At 39.6% G+C, this 21,570-nt stretch overlaps 3 protein-coding genes and 1 pseudogene across 3 annotated transcripts; 1 reads left to right on the top strand and 3 right to left on the bottom strand.

Annotated features, from left to right (window-relative positions):
* Positions 1-1,189: 1,189 nt before the first annotated feature.
* LOC103335898 (uncharacterized) lies at positions 1,190-1,825 on the bottom strand. Its single transcript, XM_008238934.3, has one exon. It carries the CDS (start codon positions 1,742-1,744, stop codon positions 1,322-1,324), a length of 423 nt encoding a protein of 140 aa, XP_008237156.2. The 5' UTR covers positions 1,745-1,825; the 3' UTR covers positions 1,190-1,321.
* An 11,966-nt stretch (positions 1,826-13,791) lies between these two features.
* LOC148916446 (uncharacterized) lies at positions 13,792-14,433 on the top strand (annotated as a pseudogene).
* Positions 14,434-18,477: 4,044 nt separating this feature from the next.
* LOC148916447 (uncharacterized) lies at positions 18,478-19,080 on the bottom strand. Its single transcript, XM_089054917.1, has one exon. It carries the CDS (start codon positions 19,000-19,002, stop codon positions 18,613-18,615), a length of 390 nt encoding a protein of 129 aa, XP_088911043.1. The 5' UTR covers positions 19,003-19,080; the 3' UTR covers positions 18,478-18,612.
* Positions 19,081-20,753: 1,673 nt separating this feature from the next.
* On the bottom strand, positions 20,754-21,367 carry LOC103336033 (uncharacterized). The gene has a single exon (XM_008239071.3). It carries the CDS (start codon positions 21,275-21,277, stop codon positions 20,888-20,890), a length of 390 nt encoding a protein of 129 aa, XP_008237293.2. The 5' UTR covers positions 21,278-21,367; the 3' UTR covers positions 20,754-20,887.
* Between the last annotated feature and the right edge of the window lie 203 nt (positions 21,368-21,570).

Genomic DNA, 21,570 nt, shown 5'->3' on the forward strand with positions numbered 1-21,570 from the left:
TTTCAATCAAGATTTAACTTATTCAAATTAACTAAAAATTTTACATTCAAGACAAATAAATTAAGGCTAATGTCAAAAGACCCTGAGAAGGTTTGGCGTCATTGGGCCCTCAAGTTTTAATTTCATTAATTTACACCCCATGATTTTCAAATTTGACCAATTCAAGTCTTCCATTAAGTTAACCGTTTGGTGAAATTGAAAACCATGGGGTGTAAATTGATGAAATTGAAACTCAAGGGCCCATATTAAGAATGACCCCAAACCTTCAGGGAGCCTTTTGACATTAGCCCAACAAATTATATAAATACAAACTTGAATATATAAAAATCTAAAACATGAGGCTACACTTGATACATTCAAATCTAATGCATAAGCAAGATAAATACTTGTAACAATTCAATAATTTCTTTTCCTTTTTTAAGTTCCAAAGTGTTGTTTTTTAATAAATTATGGCTACTTGAAATCAGAATCAGTACAAAGAAATCCAATGAAATTTTAAACTTCAAATAATAAACAAAGAACAACATAACTTGGATTTTGAGAAATCCCACTCCACAAACAAACTTAAAACTTCCAAAGTTGCAATCAATTAGAGCTTAAAAGAGTTGAAACACCCATGTTATTTTTTTTTTAAATATTAAAACAATATATAATAACTCTTTATAAAAATTAAAAATAAAAATTAGGGCCCTTGGATAGTGGGCCCAGGGCAATTGCACTTACCACCCCTGTCTAGGGTCAACACTGCTCGTACTTCAATTTGGTACTAGTGGTATTGATCGTAGGGTTGATTGGATTCGACTGGGTGTATGCGTTTTCAATGAATTAGAACTAAAAGGTTCAAAACATTTTCTGCAATTTCTCAAACTCACCACCGAACGCAAATTTTAGTGTTTCTAAGAATGAAAATGGAAAACGGCCTCTAAGCCCTAATTTTTCATCAAAAAATTGGATGAATGAAGATTGAACTTCAATTTCTTGAGAATTCATAGACACATCCAATAACATGAGTTGGCAATAGCTGGTGCAAAAGCCAATGGCCCAACTTTTGCCTTCTCATATGTGGATTATATACCGTGCCTCCTTGAGTCTAAGCTCGATTCCTTCCACGTGCATTAAAATATTTTTGCAAACACAAAATTATACAAGTTTTAATATAATATAAATAAAAATTAGATTGCAATTCTGATGACAGAAAAATGCCTCTTTTTATTCCCATATATATCAACAACTACAAAATGAATGAATTAATCAGATGATAAATTAAATACAATAAAACAAATTATTAAAATTCATAAAACCCCGGCTGTACTTTCCCTCTTTACATAAGCATGGCGGCAGCGAAAACCCCAACGGCCACGGATCCCACGAAGGAGAACCTGTTTAAAACGGCACCGTTGGATGCAGGAGCTCCGGCGGGTGATCCTGAGACCGAAGAAGGGGGAGAGGTGGCCGGAGATTCAGGAGAAGACGATGGGGGAGAAGGTGGAGAGTCTGCGACCGGAGATGTAGAAGGAGCAGCCGAGGGTGGAGTGACCGAAGGAGAAGGTGAGGTACTCAAAGGAGAAGGTGAAGCAGCGGGTGGTGTGCTCAAAGGAGAAGGAGCGGCGGCTGGTGGTGTGCTCAAAGGAGAAGGGGCAGAGGCAGGGGACTTGGCTGGGGAAGATGCAGGGGATTGTGCCCTTGCTGAGGCCACCAAGAGTGCAGCCATTAGAACCAAAACGACAGCGTTGGATCGAGCCATTGTATAGAGCGAATGAAGACAGAGAAAGTGATGGGGTTTAAGAGACAGGCAGATCAAGATTAAGAGGCGAAGGATGGGTTTAAGGAGAGAAGGGAGAGGGCTTTTTATAGGGGAGGGCTAAGGATAGTTTGGGGAATAGATCACCGTCGACTTTGAGAAATTTGTAAAGGGGTTTGGACGGCGCAGATTTTGTGGTTGGGATGGAAGGAAATATTACGTAGCAAGCTGGACTTGGTTAGAAACGTGTGACCAGAACACGGTTGTTGTATTGGCTGGTTTTTAGTGGCTGTTAGATGTAAAGGTGTTGCTGCATGAAAAAGGACTAGAGTTCAATCCAGGAAGGTTTCGCACGAAAACTTAACTATTTCTCTATGTATTAAGATATCTAGTTGACAATTCCCGAGTTATCTTTTAATTTTATTGCTCTGCCAATACTTGGTATCGATTCCTAGTTGCCAGACTTGTTGTTTTCTCTTTACCAGTCTGTCAATTTATTAGTTTTATCAATTTATCAGTTGTTTTCCTTTAAACTCTTGTTGTAATGGATTGAATCGTGAAATCTTCAGTTATAAATCATCCTTTCTGATTGCATTTAAGTTTATGAAGTGTTCATTTATTATATTTTACTTGTTTAATTAATATCGAACTAGAAAACACTTGAGCTCTATGTCAAGAAAGGTAGCTCGGTCTTGGGCAAGCTAGCCCAATCTAGGGTTATCTGACACGATTTTGGTCTAATTAGTATGATCTTCATGTTTGCATACTGATCTTGGGTATGTTGCTTGGACCTTAAGTCAAATCTTTTTCTAGTTGGATCCAACATAACTTAAGAGAGGGCATACTACTATTCACATAGTGTGCTTGGAGAGAGACAGATTCGTGAGGAAGAGAGAGAGAGAGAGAGAGAGAGAGAGAGATAGATAGATAGAGAGAAATCTGGGTTTTATTAAAAAATGACTTCGAAATATTTACGGCTATGCCACTGGGCTTCCGTAGATCATAACTTCTTTGTTATAACTCTGATTTGAGCCCACTATGTGTCTATGGACTTATCTCGACGTGCTCTACGCAACGGTACTACTAAAATCCCATATTTTTTTGAACAAAAAGTCAACTTTTAAACCATTAAAATATTCTCGGGCTAAAATTGTCTTTTATTTGAATAAATTAATAATTAAATATTAATTTAGGATTGGGTAATTACAATCTACCCCCCCTAATAAAAAATTCCGTCCTCGAAATTTCATACATGTCACTCGAAGAGGTAAGGGTATTGGGCCTACATTTGTTCCTCGGGTTCCCAAGTGGCCTCCTCCACAGGACTTTCACAAGTGAAATCTCTCTAAAACGTAGTACTTGTATCTTCCAGTCCAAAATCTGAACGGGTTGCTCCACATAACTCAAATCATCCTTCAATTTTATTGGTTATGACTCCTGAACATGAGAAGGATATGAAATATACTTTCGGAGCATGGAGACGTGGAATACGTCGTATAACCAAGAAAGTTCAGAAGGCAAAGAAAGTCTATAGGCCATTGGGCCCACACGCTCCAAAATCTCATATGGCCCAATGTATCGAGGGCTTAACTTCCCCCGCTTTCCAAATCTCACCACACCTTTCGAAGGCGACAACTTTAAGAATACCCAATCACCAACTTCAAACTAAAGATCCTTCCTTCTATTGTCAGCATAACTCTTTTGTTGATCTTGTGCTACCTTGAGTCTTTCTCTGATCAGTTTAAATTCCTCCTTAGTTGCTTCAACGTCTTCAGATACTTCCAATCTTGTTCACCTACTTTATCCCAATAAATTGGAGTCCTACATTGTCTTCCATACAAGGCATCGTAGGGCGACATCCCAATGCTTGATTGATAACTATTATTATATGCAAACTCCATGAGATGTAGTTTATCATCCCAATCTCCCAAACTGAGCGCATGCAGACTCTTAGCATGTCTTCCAAGGTTTGAATCGTTCTTTCTGATTGCCCATCACCTGCAAATGAAATGCAGATCTGAACCGCAATTGGGTCCCAAAAGCTTAATGCAACTTTGTCCAAAATCGGGATGTAAAACAAGGATCTCTATCTGACACAATAGACACTTTCCCCCAAGCAATCTTACAATTTTAGCAATAAAAATTTTGGTCAGTTTATTCAAAGTATAAGTCGCTTTCATTGGCAGAAAATGAGAGGACTTAGTGAGTCGATCCACTATTACCCAAACTCCATCATGATTGTTTCGTATCCGAGGAAGTTTGAACACAAAGTCCATAGTAATGTGCTCACACTTCCACATAGGAATTGGAAGTGGTTGCAGCAACCCAGATGGTTTCTGCCGTTATACCTTGACTTGCTGACAAATCAAACACTTATTGACATATTATGCTATTTCCTTCTTCATGAAGGGCCACCAATAATGCTCTCTCAGGGTGCGATACATCTCTGTGCTACCAAAATACATGGCGAAGGCCGAACAGTGGGCCTTGTCAATAATTTCTCTCTTTAATGCTTTATCCCTAGGTACATACAATCTTGTTCCTACCATCAAGGCTCCATCCTTCCAAACTGAATAATCTGTTATCGTACTATTCTCAACTTCCAACCTTAACGTGAAAATTAACCGATCTTGCATTTGAGCTTCGATAATTCGTTCAACCAACACTGGTCTTAAGTGGAGAGTAGCAAGCAAAGCTCTCTGATCATCCAAACTTAACTCAACTCTCGACTTTCTCAACCCAACCAACATTGGAAGATACTTCCCTCGGAGATGAGCCATAGATCCAGACGACTTCCTGCTAAGAGCATCAGCCACAATATTAGCTCTCCTAGGATAATGTTCAATGGTGCAGTCATAATCATTTATCAATTCTAACCATCTCCTTTGTCTCAAATTCAATTCCTTATGGGTGAATAAATACTTTAAACTCTTATTATCGGTAAAAATTTGACACGTTTCCCCATAAAGATAATGCTGGCAAATCTTTAGGGTGAACACCACTGTAGCAAGCTCCAAATTATGAGTGAGGTAATTCAACTCATGCTTCTTGAGTTTCGTAGAAGCATAACGATTACCTTACCGTGTTGCATCAACACACAACCAATCCCATGTTGTGATGCATCACTATAGATAACAAAGTTTCCACTATGATCAGGAAGTGTCAATACTAGAGAAGTTGTCAACCTGGTTTTGAGTTCATTGAAGCTTTCTTCGGACTCATCCGTCCATTCAAACTTAACTTTTTTCCTTGTCAAGCGAGTAAGAATGTCGCTATGGTGGAGAAACCCTCCACAAAGCAACACTAATACTCGGCTAACCCAAGAAAACTTCATACCTCAGTGACATTAGCCGGTGGCGGTCAGTTTACCACTGCTTCCACCTTCTGGGGATCCACTTAAATACCTTTAGCAGAAATCACGTGCCTCAAGAAACTAACTCTGTCCAACCAGAACATACACTTGCTAAACTTTGCATACAATTGTTTTCTCTTTAAAGTTCTCAGCACAATTTCCAAGTGCTTCATGTGCGCCTTCTTATTTTTAGAATACATAAGGATATCGTCAATGAACACAATCACAAAACGGTCCACTCTGTTTATGAGATCTATAAACAATGCTGGTGTATTAGTTAGCCCAAAAGGCATCACTAAAAACTCATAATAGACATACCTTGTTTGGAAAGCAGTCTTAGGTACGTCTTCTTCCCTAATCCACAACTAATGATAGCCTGATCTCAAATCAATCTTAGAAAACACTTTAACACCCTTCAACTGATCGAACAAGTTGTCAATGCATGGCAATAATATTGGTTCCGCACTGTGACCTTGTTCAATTGTTTATAATCAATGCACAACCTCATGGTGCCATCCTTCTTCTTCACAAACAGAACTGGTGCACCCCAAGGAGAAAAACAAGGTCGGATGAAACCCTTTGTCCACCAGTTCATGCAATTGAGTTTTCAACTCTCTCAATTCAGCTAGTGCCATTCTATACGACACCTGAGAAATAGGATTCGTTCCTATGACGAGTTCAATAGTAAATTCAATCTCCCGTTCAGGCGGTAAACCAAGACGATCTTCTGGGAACACATCTAGAAATTCTCCATACCGCTGGAATATCTTCCAACCGCAATCTATTTTCCCGTGTATCAATCACATAAGCCAAATATCCTAAGCATCCCTTTCTAAGTTACCGTCTCGCCGTTGGCTGAAATGAGGCAAGATGGAAGAACTCTACACTCCCTATAGAAAGTCAACTCAGGTCGTCCGGGACTACAGAATATGACCTCCTTCTAGAAACAGTCAACCGAAGCATGATGTTTGGCTGACCAATCCATACCTAGAATAACATCTAAATCCACGATATCCAAAGGGATTAAGTTCGCCTCCAGGAATATATCTTCGACTAACACCAAACTATCCATGTACACCTCACCAACCATAAAAAATCTCCCGTGGGTACAAAAATAGCAAGCTCCTCACGCAAAGCCGTGAGTCTCACGTCAGCATTATGGGTTAAGTGCAACAAAAGAATGTGTAGGCCTGGGGTCGATCAAGACACTTGCAGGAGGTCCAACATACCTATGATGACGTCTGGTGACGCCTGTGCCTCCTATCTGAGTCATTATATACTCGACCGGTTGCTCTGGAATGCTCACCACGCCCCTACTACTTCCCCTCTGTTAGCCGTACTAGTCTGGGCCCCACTCTTTGGATGAGGCTCCCACAACCGAGATGTACCTGCACTCACTCTATGCACCACTCCTCCGGGTTAGCCCAGCAGTAATTTTTCTACCTTGTAGTAACATCGGGAACTCCCTCTGAAAATGTCCTTGCTAACCACAAAGATAACACCCTGATGCACCCTGCTGACAAAGGGGAGAGATAGAGAGAGAGAGAGAGAGAGAGAGAGAGAGAGAGAGAGGAGAGAGAGAGGGAGAAATCTGGGTTTTTTAAAAAAATGACTTCGAAATATTTACGGTTATCCCACTAGGCTTTCATAGATTATAACTTCTTCGTTATAACTCCGATTTGATCCCACTAGTGTCTACAGACTCATTTCGATGTGCTCTATGCAACGGTACTACTAAAATCCTCATATTCTTTCCCGATCAAAAAGTTAACTTTTAAACCATTAAAATATTCCCGTGGTAAAATTGTCTTTTATTTGAATAAATTAATAATTAAATATTAATTTAGGATCGGGTTATTACAATCCACCGCCCTTATAAAAAATTTAGTCCTCGAAATTTCATGTCTGTCACTCGAAGAGGTAAAGTACTGGTCTGCATCTGTTCCTCGGGTTCTCGAGTGGCCTTCTCCACTGCATGACTCCTCCACAAGACTTTCACAAATGGAATCTCTCTAGAACGTAGTACTTGTATCTTCCAGTCCAAAATCTGAACGGGTTGCTCCACATAACTCAAATCATCCTTCAATTCTATTGGTTGCAACTCCAGAACATGAGAAGGATCTGAAATATACTTTTGGAGCATGGAGACATGGAATACGTCGTGTAACCAAGAAAGTTCCAAATGCAAAGCAAGTCTATAGGCCACTGGGCCTACACGGTCCAAAATCTCATATGGCTGAATGTAATTAGGGCTTAACTTCCCCTGCTTTCCACATCTCACCACACCTTTCGAAGGCGACAACTTTAAGAACACCCAATCACCAACTTCAAACTGAAGATCCTTCCTTCTATTGTCGGCATAACTCTTTTATTGATCCTGTGTTGCCTTGAGTCTTTCTCTGATCAGTTTAACTTTCTCCTTAGTTGCTTCAACATCTTCAGATACTTCCAATCTTTGCTCACCTACTTCATCCCAATAAATTGGAATCCTACACTGTCTTCCATATAAGGCATCGTAGGTCGACATCCCAATGCTTGATTGATATATATTATTATATGCAAACTCCATGAGAGGTAGTTTATCATCCCAATCTCCCTGAAACTGTAGCACATAGGCTCTTAGCATATCTTCCAAAGTTTGAATTGTTCTTTTCAACTGCCCATTAGTCTGCGGATCAAATGCAGTACTGAACCGCAATTGGGTCCCAAAAGCTTTATGCAACTTTGTCCAATAGACTCAAACGAGGATCTCAGTCTTTGATCACTCCTACTCTGTCTAGCACAATAGACATTGTCCAACCGGCCTATTTTGAGCTTTTTCCAGCTACTCAGTGTCGGTACCGTGGTTGGGGAGGTGAGGTGGAAAGAGGGAGTTGAGCCAATCGTTTTGGTATAGGTCTCATGGCTAACAGTGGTCGAACATAAAACTGTCGGCCAAAATGTGGCCGGCTATGCAGTCACACGAGAGAGAGAGAGAGAGAGAGAGAGAGAGAGAGATCTGAGTTTTAAAAATCCAACTTCGAGTTATTTAAGGTTGTGCAACTATACTTCCGTTGATCGTAACTTCTTTGTTACAACTCTAATTTAAGCCATTACATGTCTATGAACTCGTATCGACACGCTCTATGCAATGGTACCATTCATTTCCCCAAATCCTACCGGATTAAAAAGTGACCAAAATAACCCTATCCCAAGGGCAAAATTCTAATTTCACAATTAATTAAATTTAAAATTTAGGTCGGGGTGTCACAATATTAAGTAATGTTTAAATATAATTGTAGGATACTATGTATAATAAAATTCATTTATTTGAGCCATAGCAGGTTAGGAGGGAATATTTGAAGTAATTCATTTATTCGAGTCATAACTGGGTAAATACACAGTTATTAGATTGGTTTGGATTGTGCCAAATGTGGATAAATGTACAAGACCTAAATGTAGAGGCTCAGGATCTATGTCATTAATAGTTAAAGAAGTGTTTGATTGTTGGAATGAACAATCCAATTGAATGGAATAAAATGGAACAATGGGAGTTAGTAAAGATTGTAAATGATGTTATTGGTATTTAACTGTCATCTATTGTTATGCATTTTATAAACAAAACGAAAAAATTATCGCATTCCTATTGTATTTCAAAATTCTTTCATAGTTGGTAACCCAAAAAAAAATCATTTGTTGTAACACCCTCTTAAAAAACAATCTTCCCTTTCATTCTCAGTTCGGAGGATGAGGGCCCTCTTTGAAATACTCCTTGACCAAAAAAAAAAATTCTGGTGCATGATTGAGAAACCATCACCCAACTTTTTGATTAATTATCTCAACCATTAGCCGTTAAATGGAATCATAATTCTTCAAATGGTAAAGTTGTCCACTATATTCAAGTAATAATTGGGGGAATAAAGTCGCTATCTATTTCCCAATAAATGAATAAATAGAAGTAATATTCAAATAGATAATTAAAAATGGATAGGTAAACCCCCAAAGTTTTTTGTTGGACTTTTTAGAGAGGCGATAACATATTAAACTCATAGACATTACACAGATGTTTAGACTCGAACCCAATAAGTTTCTGGGAGAGCAATTACTCCAAACCATTATACTAGTGGATCCTTTCTCTGCCCCCAAAGTACTTGTTTAACCAAGTTTGCAGAGTAAATCCCATCGACCAGGCATACTTTTTTGAAACGGCCAAGTTAGGCGCGGATGTAGGAAACTCAAAAGACGAACCAGAACTCGAAGAGGGAGAAATCTCCGCAGAGCTAACAGGGGAAGATGAGGGAGGAGAAGGCGGAGACTCAGCTTCAGGCGTAGTAGGAGCAGCCTTTGGTGGAGCACTGGATGGAGAAGGGGAAGGTGAAGCCTTAGATGGAGCGCGCGCATGTGACTTGGCAGGTGATGATGCATGGGATTTTTCCGTTGTTGAGGCCAGCAAAAGTGAAGCCATTAGCACCAAAACAACATTACTGAATCGACCCATTGGAGAGAAAGAGAGAGAGAGAGAGAGAGAGAGAGATATGGGGCTTTAGGGGGGGTTTAAGAGGCAAATGAAGAAGCCAGAGATGGATTTATTGAGAGAAGATGTTGGGTTTTATAGAGGGACGCTGAGGAGGATTGGCTTGTAGAACACTAGTCCGTTGAATTGTGAGAAACTAGCTTTAACGGTGGAGATCTCAACAAGGTGGATTCGGTTGGAGCAAAACGTGGTTTGTTTGTATGTTGGGCTGCTTTTCCTAGCTGTTGTATGTAAAGTTGAAGTATGTAACGGTTAGTTTCCTTAACTCCTAACAAGTTCCCCCTAATTTATTGATCACTCTTGGTCATCATTTCTAAATTTAAAATCATTCATCATTGAACAGAACAAGATCCATTACTGGCTATAAAAAAACAATTCATTATTGTTACACCATCTAGAAGAGAGTGATGCCATTTTCAACCCTTGTCTTAATTCCCCATTCACCTTATCTTCAAAATTTTAAAGACAAATTTACCCTTTTGTAAAACTACTTCTATCGACTTAGGGAAAAAACATAACCGGCCTATTCTTTACAAATAATTTAACTTTTAAATTTTTAAAACCAAAAATAAAAATCTCGTAGCCAAGTAACCCCTCTCTCCCTCTCTCACCCCAGCCACCTTCTCCGACCCACCCCACAAATCCGACTTTCTATGACCCACTCTCTTCTTCTCTCCCCCTCTCTTCCCCAACCCACATCCGTTTCACTATTGTGCTCAATGCTCACACTCAAGCAAAGCTTGTACAGAGAGAAAAGAGAGATCCAGTTTCTGGCGTCTCGCACCAAGGTATATTGGAATCACTCTAATAATAGTATAGGGTATCTAAGGCTTCAAAAATTTCCTATATTGTTCCGCAACAATTTTATTGCGACCATATGAGGAAAGGATATCAATTTCCTTATAAATGTATAAAACTTCACCCACTGTTTTATATTGTGAATTTATGATTTTGCACCAATTGTTCCCCAATTGAATTTTTAGTGGACGATTTTATTGTGCTTGAGACTTGCAATAGAATTAGCCGTTGTATTTGAGACCATTGAGTCTTGGAATGTTAGCTTAAGACTGATTGATTTTGAGATGTGAGACGAGCCCAATGCATATGAGACCATTAGGTCTTGGGCCATCAAATCTTGTAATTTCGTATTGGGCTGTAGCTGTTAATGATTTGTTAATGAGCTGAGTCCTCACAAGCCTTTTGCTTTCTTGATCACGTCTTTTGAGCTCAAGGCAACAATGCACATGGCCTTCCAACCTGCGAGCTGAGGTCTTTTGTGACCTCTTGCTAGTTCGTTTCTTTATATCTTAATTGTCCTCAAGTCTCAATTTTTTGTAGCTGGCATTGGAACAAGACCACTAAGAGGAACCCAGAAAACTCCAAGTCTTTTAACAGTGCTGTGAAACATAACAATCCCCAACTATTGAACTTGCTGTTTTGGATGATGAAGACATCAGTGAGAGAAATCTCAAGATCTTGTTGTTTGGGATGCTTGAAGGCATCACAGAGAGAGACCCAACGGTCTTGAACGAAGCAGAGCTGCAGAGCCACGTCTTAGAGAGGATTCCTGACTTTATTTATGATGATAGAAGTTGTTTACACCATAATCAACCGAGCATATCCATCTCAAAACAACTAGCACCAAGGCGACACGCCTTCTCTCTTGCGAAGGAAGACACTCTTCAGTGCCAAGCACCACAAACTCCACCGCCAAAGCTCACAAACTGTTAAACCTAATTCTCATGACACGTGTCACCACCAACTGCACAGTCCCACATCGGAAATCTACACCAACCTCCCACTTTCACTTCCCTATAAAAGGAACCTAGTAAGAGGGTAACTACTTTCCTTTTACTATTACTGCAAAGTTACCCTTCTTAGGCGAAACATCGGAGAGCCTTCACCAAAAATAATACGGTGCCCGAGCTTGACGATCGCTTCCCTATTTTTGTCTTCTTAGCCTTTATTGAAGGCCCGGACCCTTTCCTGAAGGCAAATCCTTTTCTAAGTTGACCTCTCCGAAAGACTTGCGCACACAATTCCACATGACGAACCTTTTCTTGACTTTGCGGCTCCTTTTGCCCAACACCCGATATCAGCTCCTTTGCGCTACCTCTTAGCCCACTTCATGTTCCACAAAGAACTGGAAAGGGAGGAAGTTCAAGCCTTAGCTCGGCCTTGCCAAGGAAGAGAAGCTCAAATTTTCTAAACAGAATCCCTACAATATCACAAGAGCCTAGCCACACAAAACCCAGCTCATTCCAAATACTGCCCCCTTTGATTTCACCTTGCCAACGGCAAGCATCGTGGGATTGTTTTATACTCCTCAATACCCTAGCAACTACCGAGTCATACCTAGGCTAAAATTGACGTTTGGCTAAGACACATACATCTCGAGCCAAGCCTCAGGTCTTGTTGACTCCTTGCGAACGGAGCATTCAAACATATGGAGGCTCACGTGCAAGCTTTGGGCATAATAAAGTCCACTCACCATAGGCCTAGCCCAAAAAAAAAAAAGGGAGAGCCAAACCAACATACCCGGTCCTTGCCCAAAACAAGGACCTTGCCAAGGCCCACCTACCCAAATGATCCCACACTCCCTTGCAAAAACGTTGGGACTTTTGCAAAAGGAGCATTCATTTTTTTAGGGAGGTTCATGTGGTTCTCCCTTGCCAAAGCCCACTAGAGCCTTGCTGCCTAAATTCCAAAGCCCAACCTTGACCAACAAAAAGCCCGGCTTTTTCTCCCGGCTTTTTCTCTTAAAATTCCAAGGCCCTTTTTGGGTTTTCTTTTGCTATAAATTTGTGGCCCAAGTCCCTATTTCCTCACCACCTATCCCTTTGGTTATCAAATGGAGGACCCGGGTCATAAACACTAGGGCCCACAGATTCTCTTACTGAAGCTTCAAAACCCAAGTCTACTTTTCTTTTAAAGGTACCCAGCTACCAACAAACACTAACACAGCTTTTTATACCTTCCAAGTGTTAACGCCACTTAACTTGACAACTTGGGGACTAGGGACTGCCCTCGGCTCCCACTGAACTGGAATGCTCGGTCATGATCACACAAAAGCTTACAAGTTCCCAACCCGTCACTTCTTGACCGCGAACTGGGGACTCTGTTTACACCATAATCAACCGAGCATATCCAGTCTCAAACAACTAGCACCAAGGCACGCCTTCTCTCTTGCCAAGGAAGACACTCTTCCGAGGTGCCAGCACCTGCGAAACTCCAGCCAAAGCTCACAAGTTAAACCTAATTCTCATGACACGTGTCACCACCGGCACAGAGTCCCACATAAATCTACACCAACCTCCCACTTTCACTTCCCTATAAAAGGGAATACCTAGTAAGAGGGTAACTACTTTCTGCCTTTTACTATTACTCTGCAAAGTTACCCTTCTTAGTCGGCTTAAGCATCGGAGAGCACCACACGGTGCTTGAACGATCGCTTCTATTTTGTCTTCTGCAGGCTAGCCTTTAGAAGGCCACTTTCCTGCTGAAGGCAATCCTTTTTCTAAGTTGACCCTCTCCGAAAAAGAGCATCAACAGAAGTCATCAAAACCAGCAATCCTTATGGATTGATTGAGAATGTTGAGTGCATCCATAGATATGTATTTGAGCGGAGCCTTGACTTAGAGATTCCTGACTTTGTTCATGATGATAGAAGTCATCATAGCCAGGCATCTTCATGGGTTGATTGGGCACTAGATGGGGAACGCATCCCCGGAAATATTTGAGCTGAGCGGTGCCTTAAGATAGATTCCTGGCTTTCTTTATGATGATAATATTGTCTCGAATAAGAAAATTGAGTTATAGGTGTTAAGCTAACGATGCAAAAGTGACTTGGTCACAGAGGTGTGGTGTTGTCACCAAGCTAGTCACAATCATATTCTTTGCTGGAACTGGTTTTCTTGACTTGGCTTCTAAGTTTTCGTGCGAAACCTTCCTGGATTCAACTTTAGTCGTTTTTCATGCAGCAACACCTTTACATCTACCAGCCAATACAACAATCGTGTTCTGGTCACACGTTTCTAACCAAGTCCAGCTTGCTACGTAATATTTCCTTCCATCCCAACCACAAAATCTGCACCGTCCAAACCCCTTTACAAATTTCTCAAAGTCAACGGTGATCTATTCACCAAACTCTCCTTAGCCCTCCCCTATAAAAAGCCCTCTCCCTTCTCTCCTTAAACCCATCCTTCCCCTCTTAATCTTGATCTGCCTGTCTCTTAAACCCCATCACTTTCTCTGTCTTCATTCGCTCTATACAATGGCTCGATCCAACGCTGTCGTTTTGGTGCTAATGGCTGCCCTCTTGGTGGTCTCAGCAAGGGCACAATCCCCTGCATCTTCCCCAGCCAAGTCCCCTGCCTCTGCCTCTTCTCCTTTGAGCACTCCACCCGCCGCCTCTCCTTCTCCTTTGAGCACACCACCCGCTGCTTCACCTTCTCCTTTGAGTACCTCACCTTCTCCTTCGGCACTCCACCCTCGGCTGCTCCTTCTACATCTCCGGTCGCAGACTCTCCACCTTCTCCCCCATCGTCTTCTCCTGAATCTCCGGCCACCTCTCCCCCTTCTTCGGTCTCAGGATCACCCGCCGAAGCTCCTGCATCCAACGGTGCCGTTTTAAACAGGTTCTCCTTCGCGGGATCCGTGGCCGCTGGGGTTTTCGCTGCCGCCATGCTTATGTAAAGAGGGAAAGTACAGAGGCGGTTTTCTGAATTTTAATCGTTTGTTTTATTATATTTAATTTACCATCTGATTAATTCATTCATTTTGTAGTTGTTGATATATGGGAATAAAAAGAGACACATTTTTTTGTCATCAGAATTGCAATCTAATTTTTCTTTATTTTATATTAAAAATTATATGATTTTGTGTTTGTAAAAATATTTTAATGCACGTGGAAGGAATCGAGCTTTTTTTTGGTTCAAAGAGTCACGGTATCTAACTCACAGGCAAAAGTTGGGCATTGGCTTTTGCACCAGCTATTACTAACCCCTGTTATTGGATATGTCTATGAATTCTCAAGAAATTGAGGTTCAATCTTCATTCATCCAAAAAATCTTCAAGCTCAAGATTGAATGAATTAATAAAAAAAAACTCGAGAGAAATGTTGCCAAATTCACAATTGACAAGAAGCTGAGATTTGAGATTACAAATGAGAAAGCTGCAATCATGAATTAGAATTTTCTTTTTAGAAAATTTTATTATGAAGTAATTTTTTTTTGTTCTTCTGGTGATTAGGTAGTTGAAAGAGAAATCCTCTCATGAGAATGAGAATAAGTTCATTTTATATGAGAGGATTCCTCAGTATGTATGGGAACAAGAACAAGGTTATTAACAATAATGAATTGTTCTTTTTGGTCAATAAAGGATCTTGTTTTGGTCAATGATGAGTGAAATTTTTTTTTTTATTTTGGAGAGAAATGTATTGAAGAGAAAATGAGTAATTAGTAAAAAAAATTAGGCTACGTCATTGGTGATTAGGCAAGTGTCTCTACATCAATGGGTTCAGTCGTCGATCTAACTAGTAGGCTTAGCCGCTCAACTGCAAGCGGGAGTAAAAACCTCCCCAGTGATCTATGGCATCATATTCTTGGTGTCTTCCACTATAGGACCAAATTGTCGATACGGTACGATCGGTACGCGATATGTTATTCAAGATGATACATATTTCCTATCTAATTGGGCTTATTTAATCAAATCTCCAAATGAATCATCATTTGATGAAGCTTGGATCGTTTTGAAAATGAGTACAAAGAGAATGCAGCTATTTTGAAATATATTTGAGGTACTTGGCTGTCATTGAAAGAAAAATTTGTAAGTGCATGGACAAATGAGGTTGCACACTTAGGTAATCAGGCTACTTCAAGAGCTGAAGGTGCACATGCAATGCTAAAGAAGTATCTTCAAGTAGTTTCACTGGAGGTCTTCGTGAGGTAAAATAAAAAATGTCTTGCTATTGAACATCAATTTCAAGAAATCAAAACTCAACTCTTAAGTGAAGAGGTTCGTGTTCCACAGACTTCATATTCCATTTTTTACTTTTAAGGGTGAGGAAGCCACTAATCTTTCACCCCTCTCCCCTCATATTTTTGATTGAATTATGAATGCAATTCCAGAATTTATCAAAATAATAATAAGTTGGATGAACCCATCATTTAGACTCCCATTGTAGTATATTTCACACTGCACTCTAACTAAAATATAAAATAAAATAATAAAAAAGGGAGCTCACTATCTTGCTCACAAAATAACTCAATATCTCGAAGAGAGAAAATGGCTCAAGCCACATGCATCCACACCTTCGGCCCCCATCATCTAAAATTTGTGTTGCCACCTACGGTATCTAACCTTACTATTAGTGCCCTATATGAAACTTAAATTGAGACCCTTATATAATCAAATATAAATAAAAAAATTAAATAAAAAATCATGAATTGTTGATGTCATAAAAAGACTAAGCACAACTATCTTCAATGACAACATGCCTAGTCCAGTCGTTTGGTGTGGTAAGGCCATCTCCATTCATAGAGCTAAATGTAGTTCAGGGCTAAAAATTTTGCCTTTTAAAATATTAATTTTTTAAAGAATAGTGCATGGCTAAATTTTTCCATCTCCAACTATGCAAAGCTATACTTTAGGGTCCGTCATATTTTATTATTTTGAGAAAACCTATGGTACAACACTCATACATTCCACAACTGTGTATTGTTTAATTTAATTAAACTACAATTTAGAGACAATATTCCATATATGACAAGATTTCTGATAAGATTTTGTGTCCAAGTGGCACGTCTTATCCTGAAGGAATCTTAATAATTTTTCTGACTATGATTTTCGAGTGACACGTGTTGAATTTTGTATAATTTTTTCTTAAATAACACGAATTGAAAACATGAATTAAAAACATTTAAAAAGTATGTGGGAAAACATGAATTGGTGTAGAGTACTCGCCTAAACCTCTAGGACTTTGTCCCCTTTTTTTGTGTTACCCTTTTCTCCTCATTAATAAAACACTAACGCCTTTGTGTTGTTTTTTTTGTAAAGAGGCGACCACATTTATAAACAAATAAATAAGAAAAAAAAAAAAGGATGGGTTTCAATGGTCTGACCTCCAACAGTCATGATCATTAATTTTTTAACAACATGAATTGAAAATATTTAAAAAGGCTTATATATATATATATTTAGCTGACGTCATCAATGACATCAACGCTTTTAATGTTGGCTGTTGGATATGCATTTGCACAAGATGATTCGTGCTCTTGCCCACACTTGATAATTTATCTTCTTCAAAAGCACATGCATGGGGTCCACAAAAAATTTGGCCTAGGCCTAAGTTAGGCTACATGTGGCCACGTTGGAGGGCTAAAGAGCCAAATGTGGCCCTCCAAATTTTGCCAAAATTTTGTTTAGTCCACGGCTGGAGATGAGTTTTGCATTATTTTAGGGCTATATTTAGGATATAGCTCATGACTGGAGATGGCCTAATGTTGGCTAACTAATCATGAAATTGATACTCCCTAGGGCCATTTTATGAAGAACATTTTGTTGCTTCGAAAAAGAAGTAAAGAAACTACTTGTTGTGCACACTGGCGGATCTATTAAGGAGCAAAGAGGTGCAGCTGCACCTCTCCTCGCCAGAAAAACTATTGTTGGTGCTTGAAATTGCCCATTTGCTCCTTAATTCTATCTTCAACATTTAAGTAAATGTCTTTGTCTTTTTACTTTCATTTATTTTTATATTACTCAATTTACTTAAGTTTACAATGTAAATAAGGAAGTACCCCCCATTTGGATTCAAATAAAAATACTAGAAAATCAAATTCCCCCCAAATCAAAATTTGAAAAATCGGTTTTAGTGCAAAATACGATTTAGGCTAAAAATGATAGCTCATTAAGTCAATATATACTTCATAATAAAATCCCATAAAATCAAGTTTTCTTATTTGATGTGTAATGAATAAAAGCCGCCAAAAATTATTTTAAGAAAATAATTATTCCGAAAAACCATTTTTCATACTTAGTCAATATTTTTACATAGAACAATTTTTCATGTATGATATGAATGAATAAAGGGACCTAAGGTCAATCTAGGTAAAAAGCCTTAGATGTTCAATCCACAAAGAGTTTTTAACCTTTCAAAATTGCACCTCTGCAAAAAAATTCTTGGGTCTGCTAGTGGTTGTGCATAAGTGAGAATGAAACCTGCAAACTAACTCCATTGGGCGCACAATTCTGTAAATTCATTTAAGGAACATCTTTGTGGATCCATTTCGCATTGTATTTCAATCATTCAAACTACTCGTCTTTTACATATTCCTTCAAAGATTATCTTTGAAACAAAGCGTTCATATAATTTTTTGTCACAATGGTACCTTTACAATTTTAATGGTTCCGACCTTTAAAATTAAATTCATAGTGAATCTCACAAGATAAGGACCCTTAATAGAAGAGGACTTTTACACGTAAAAAAATTTAGGAGCCGTTCTAGCCGCCTCGGCCAAGCGTAATTTACACCATACTCAAAAGTTCAAAACATACTCTCCTCGAGGCATTTGCACATTTGCTACTTGTAGTTGGGTGAAAGTGGGTTTCTTTTATCTGGTTGTATCATGATAGGTGCTGAACGGTAACATTTATATATGCGACCGCCATTTGATTGTCAAAATTTCCTTTTACTTGCTAAAGTTCAGTCTTGACCACGAAGATTTCTTTTTTTTTTTTTTTTTTTGGTCACAATCTTGCGTTCTTTGCTTTTGCCAATACCCCAGTGACAAAGCTAGCAGCAGCTGCTTTTGCTAAAGTTCAAGGCTTTCCAGCTGGAAAGATCATTTGACACCACAAAATTGGATTCAATAATTAAATAAAATGTCTCCATTTAATTAAATTCAAGCATTAAAAAAAGAAACAAATAAATTGAATCGGTACAATAATTAATGAATAAATAAAACCCCCTAAACTCTCACTAAAAATACTCATAATTAAAAATCCACTCTACATAACCAAGACAGCGGCGAAAACCCCTACGGCCACAGATCCGGCGGCGGAGAATCTATTCAAAACGGCGCCGTTGGTGGCGGGTGCGGGAGCCTCAGAGGGCGGTCCAGAGACTGAAGATGGAGGGATCGCTGGAGATTCAGGGGAAGCGGATGGGGGAGAAGGTGGAGAGCCTGCGGCGGGAGACTGAGAAGGAGCAGCCGACGGTGGAGTGCTCAAAGGAGAAGGCGAAGCCTTGGGTGGAGTGCTCAATGGAGAAGGGGCAGCGGCTTTTCTGGGAGTGAACGCAGGGGACTTGGCTGGTGACGATGTAGGGGATTGTGCCCTTGTTGAGGCCAACAAGAGAGAAGCCATTAGCACCAAAACGATGCTGCTGAATCTGGCCATTGTTGTAGAGAGAGAGAGAGAGAGAGAGAGTGTGTGTGTGATGGTGTGAGAGGCAAAGAGGCGTTGGATGGGTTTAAGGAGAGTAGGGAGAGGGCATTTTATAGAGGGAAGGGGAGGACACTTGGATGGAGGGATGGACCGTTAGATTATTAGGCTTATTTGGACGGTAGAGATTTTAGCCTTTTGAGAGAAGGTGAGTTTGAAAAACGTGTTACCAACTCAGGCCAAACGCGGTTTGGGTACTGGCCTTGTTTTGTAGCCGTTGGATGGAAAGGTTGATTCTCTAACGGTTAGTTTTCCTAAGGTGCAGATGGCAAGTTTGGCTGATTGCGTTTCTTTTTTGCCAGTGCAAATTGTGGCTTTATGCAACGGATCCTCCTCTTGCAGTTGAGGTACAGGTTGGAAAGGGTTGCTTTATTATAAAGAGTTGTGATTGGCAGCACTCCAAAGAAAACATCATTTTGCACTTTATATTAAGATGCAAATTTTCTCTTATGTTTTTCTAATGGAGCAGTGTAAGATGACTGTTTTGGAATGTCATAACAATTAAGGGTCCGTTTGGTATCCTACTTGAATTCAAATTTATAAACTTAAAAACAAATTTTAAGTCCAAAGCTTAAAAAAAAAACCCATTTGGTATGCCCATTTTTTAAAACTCAAATCCAACAAAAACTCAAAACACCCCCTATTATTGAAAACAAAGAAAGTGAGGTTTTAGAGTTCTCTCTCTCTCTCTCTCGGTTGGTGGTTATGAGTCGACATCATCGTTTGCAGCTCCATGACGGTCTCCTTCATCCACTACCTCCTTGGTCTGACCCAACCCCAACCAAAATTGATAAATCTTTCTTTATATTTCGGTTTTTTAGGGTTTCCATTGAAACCACATAGATTTTCCTTTTCTTTTGTTAATTTCAATTTGGGAATCTAGGGTTTCTTATTTTAATTTCAATTTCAATTACTTTTAGATCTTAAAAATAGTTTAAAATCACTATATGAAAACTCATATTTTAAAAAAATAAACATAGTTTTTAAGTTCTATCCAAAAAAAAATCATAGTTTTTTAGTTTAAGTTTTTTGAGTAGGATACCAAACATGCTGTAAGTTATTTAAAATAAGTTATTTCACATATAAACTCAACTAATGAATTTTTTTTTTGGGTCGTTTGCTAGAGAGGGGGAGGGGGGAGTAATATGTTAGGTTGTCTCAAGATTGTCTCAAATATGAATTAAACTCGGGTACACTTTAGGGGCCAGAGTGCTTGTACAAATGGCTTTATCTATTGTATAGATTAATTAGGTGCTAAATACTATTCTGTATTATTTTCTCAATTAATTAATAAGAATCACAATTTCCATTATAGGGGGTAGAAAAAAAAAATTCAAACTCGCTAGAAAACAATGGCAGATATAAAAAAATTGGATTCTTTCTGAAAAATTACAAATTTTTATTTTATTTTTAACATTTGTGAAAACTTTAAAAATCATTTTTACCTAAAAGAATTACATAAAATAAAATAAAAATAAGTTTATTGTGAAGAGTGCCAACGGTAAGTGACCAAGAAACTCGCTATCTCATTTGATGATTTGAGTTTAATTAAAGAACTACTTTTAGGTTCAACTTCAACACAACTAGCTCAGCCCAGTGTGAGGTGGCAATAGCTGTTGGCAGATGCCAACGACTACTTATTTGTAATTCTGGACCCAATGCAGGGCTAACTTGAGAATAATCGCATGTATCGGAAAAAAAAATAATTAAGAACACAAATATCTCTTTTATATTCCCATATAACTGCGCTACAAATTTAAATAAAATAAAATAAATAAATTGAATTAAATGGATACAAATATTAAATGGATAATTGTAAAAAACCCATAAACCCCCCAGTCTACATAACCAAGACAGCAGCGAAAACCCCTACGGCCACAGATCCGGCGGTGGAGAATCTATTCAAAACGGCGCCGTTGGTGGCGGGTGCGGGAGCCTCAGAGGGCGGTCCAGAGACTGAAGATGGAGGGATCGCTGGAGATTCAGGGGAAGCGGATGGAGGAGAAGGCGGAGAGCCTGCGGCGGGAGACTGAGAAGGAGCAGCCGACGGTGGAGTGCTCAAAGGAGCAGGCGAAGCCTTGGGTGGAGTGCTCGATGGAGAAGGGGCAGCGGCTTTTCTGGGAGTGAACGCAGGGGACTTGGCTGGTGACGATGTAGGGGATTGTGCCCTTGTTGAGGCCAGCAAGAGAGAAGCCATTAGCACCAAAACGACGCTGCTGAATCTGGCCATTGTTGAGAGAGAGAGAGAATTCGCACGAAGAGAGAGAGAGAGAGTGTGAGGGTTTGAGGGCAGAGAGGCGCAGGATGTGGGTTTAAGGAGAGCAGGGTGGGGGGCTTTTTATAGAGGGAAATGGTGAGAAGACTTGGCTGAGGGATCGCCGTTGGATTATTAAAATCTTGTTTGTGGCGAAATTTAAGGGACTTGGACGGTAGAGATTTTCTTCTGATGATAGAGGGTCGGTTTAGAAAACGTGTTACCAACTCAGGGCGAAACGCGGTTTGTTTACTGCGCGGGTTTTATGG

The sequence above is a fragment of the Prunus mume genome, linkage group LG6, assembly GCF_029339155.1.
Source record: "Prunus mume cultivar Tortuosa linkage group LG6, ASM2933915v1, whole genome shotgun sequence".
Lineage (NCBI taxonomy): Eukaryota > Viridiplantae > Streptophyta > Magnoliopsida > Rosales > Rosaceae > Prunus > Prunus mume.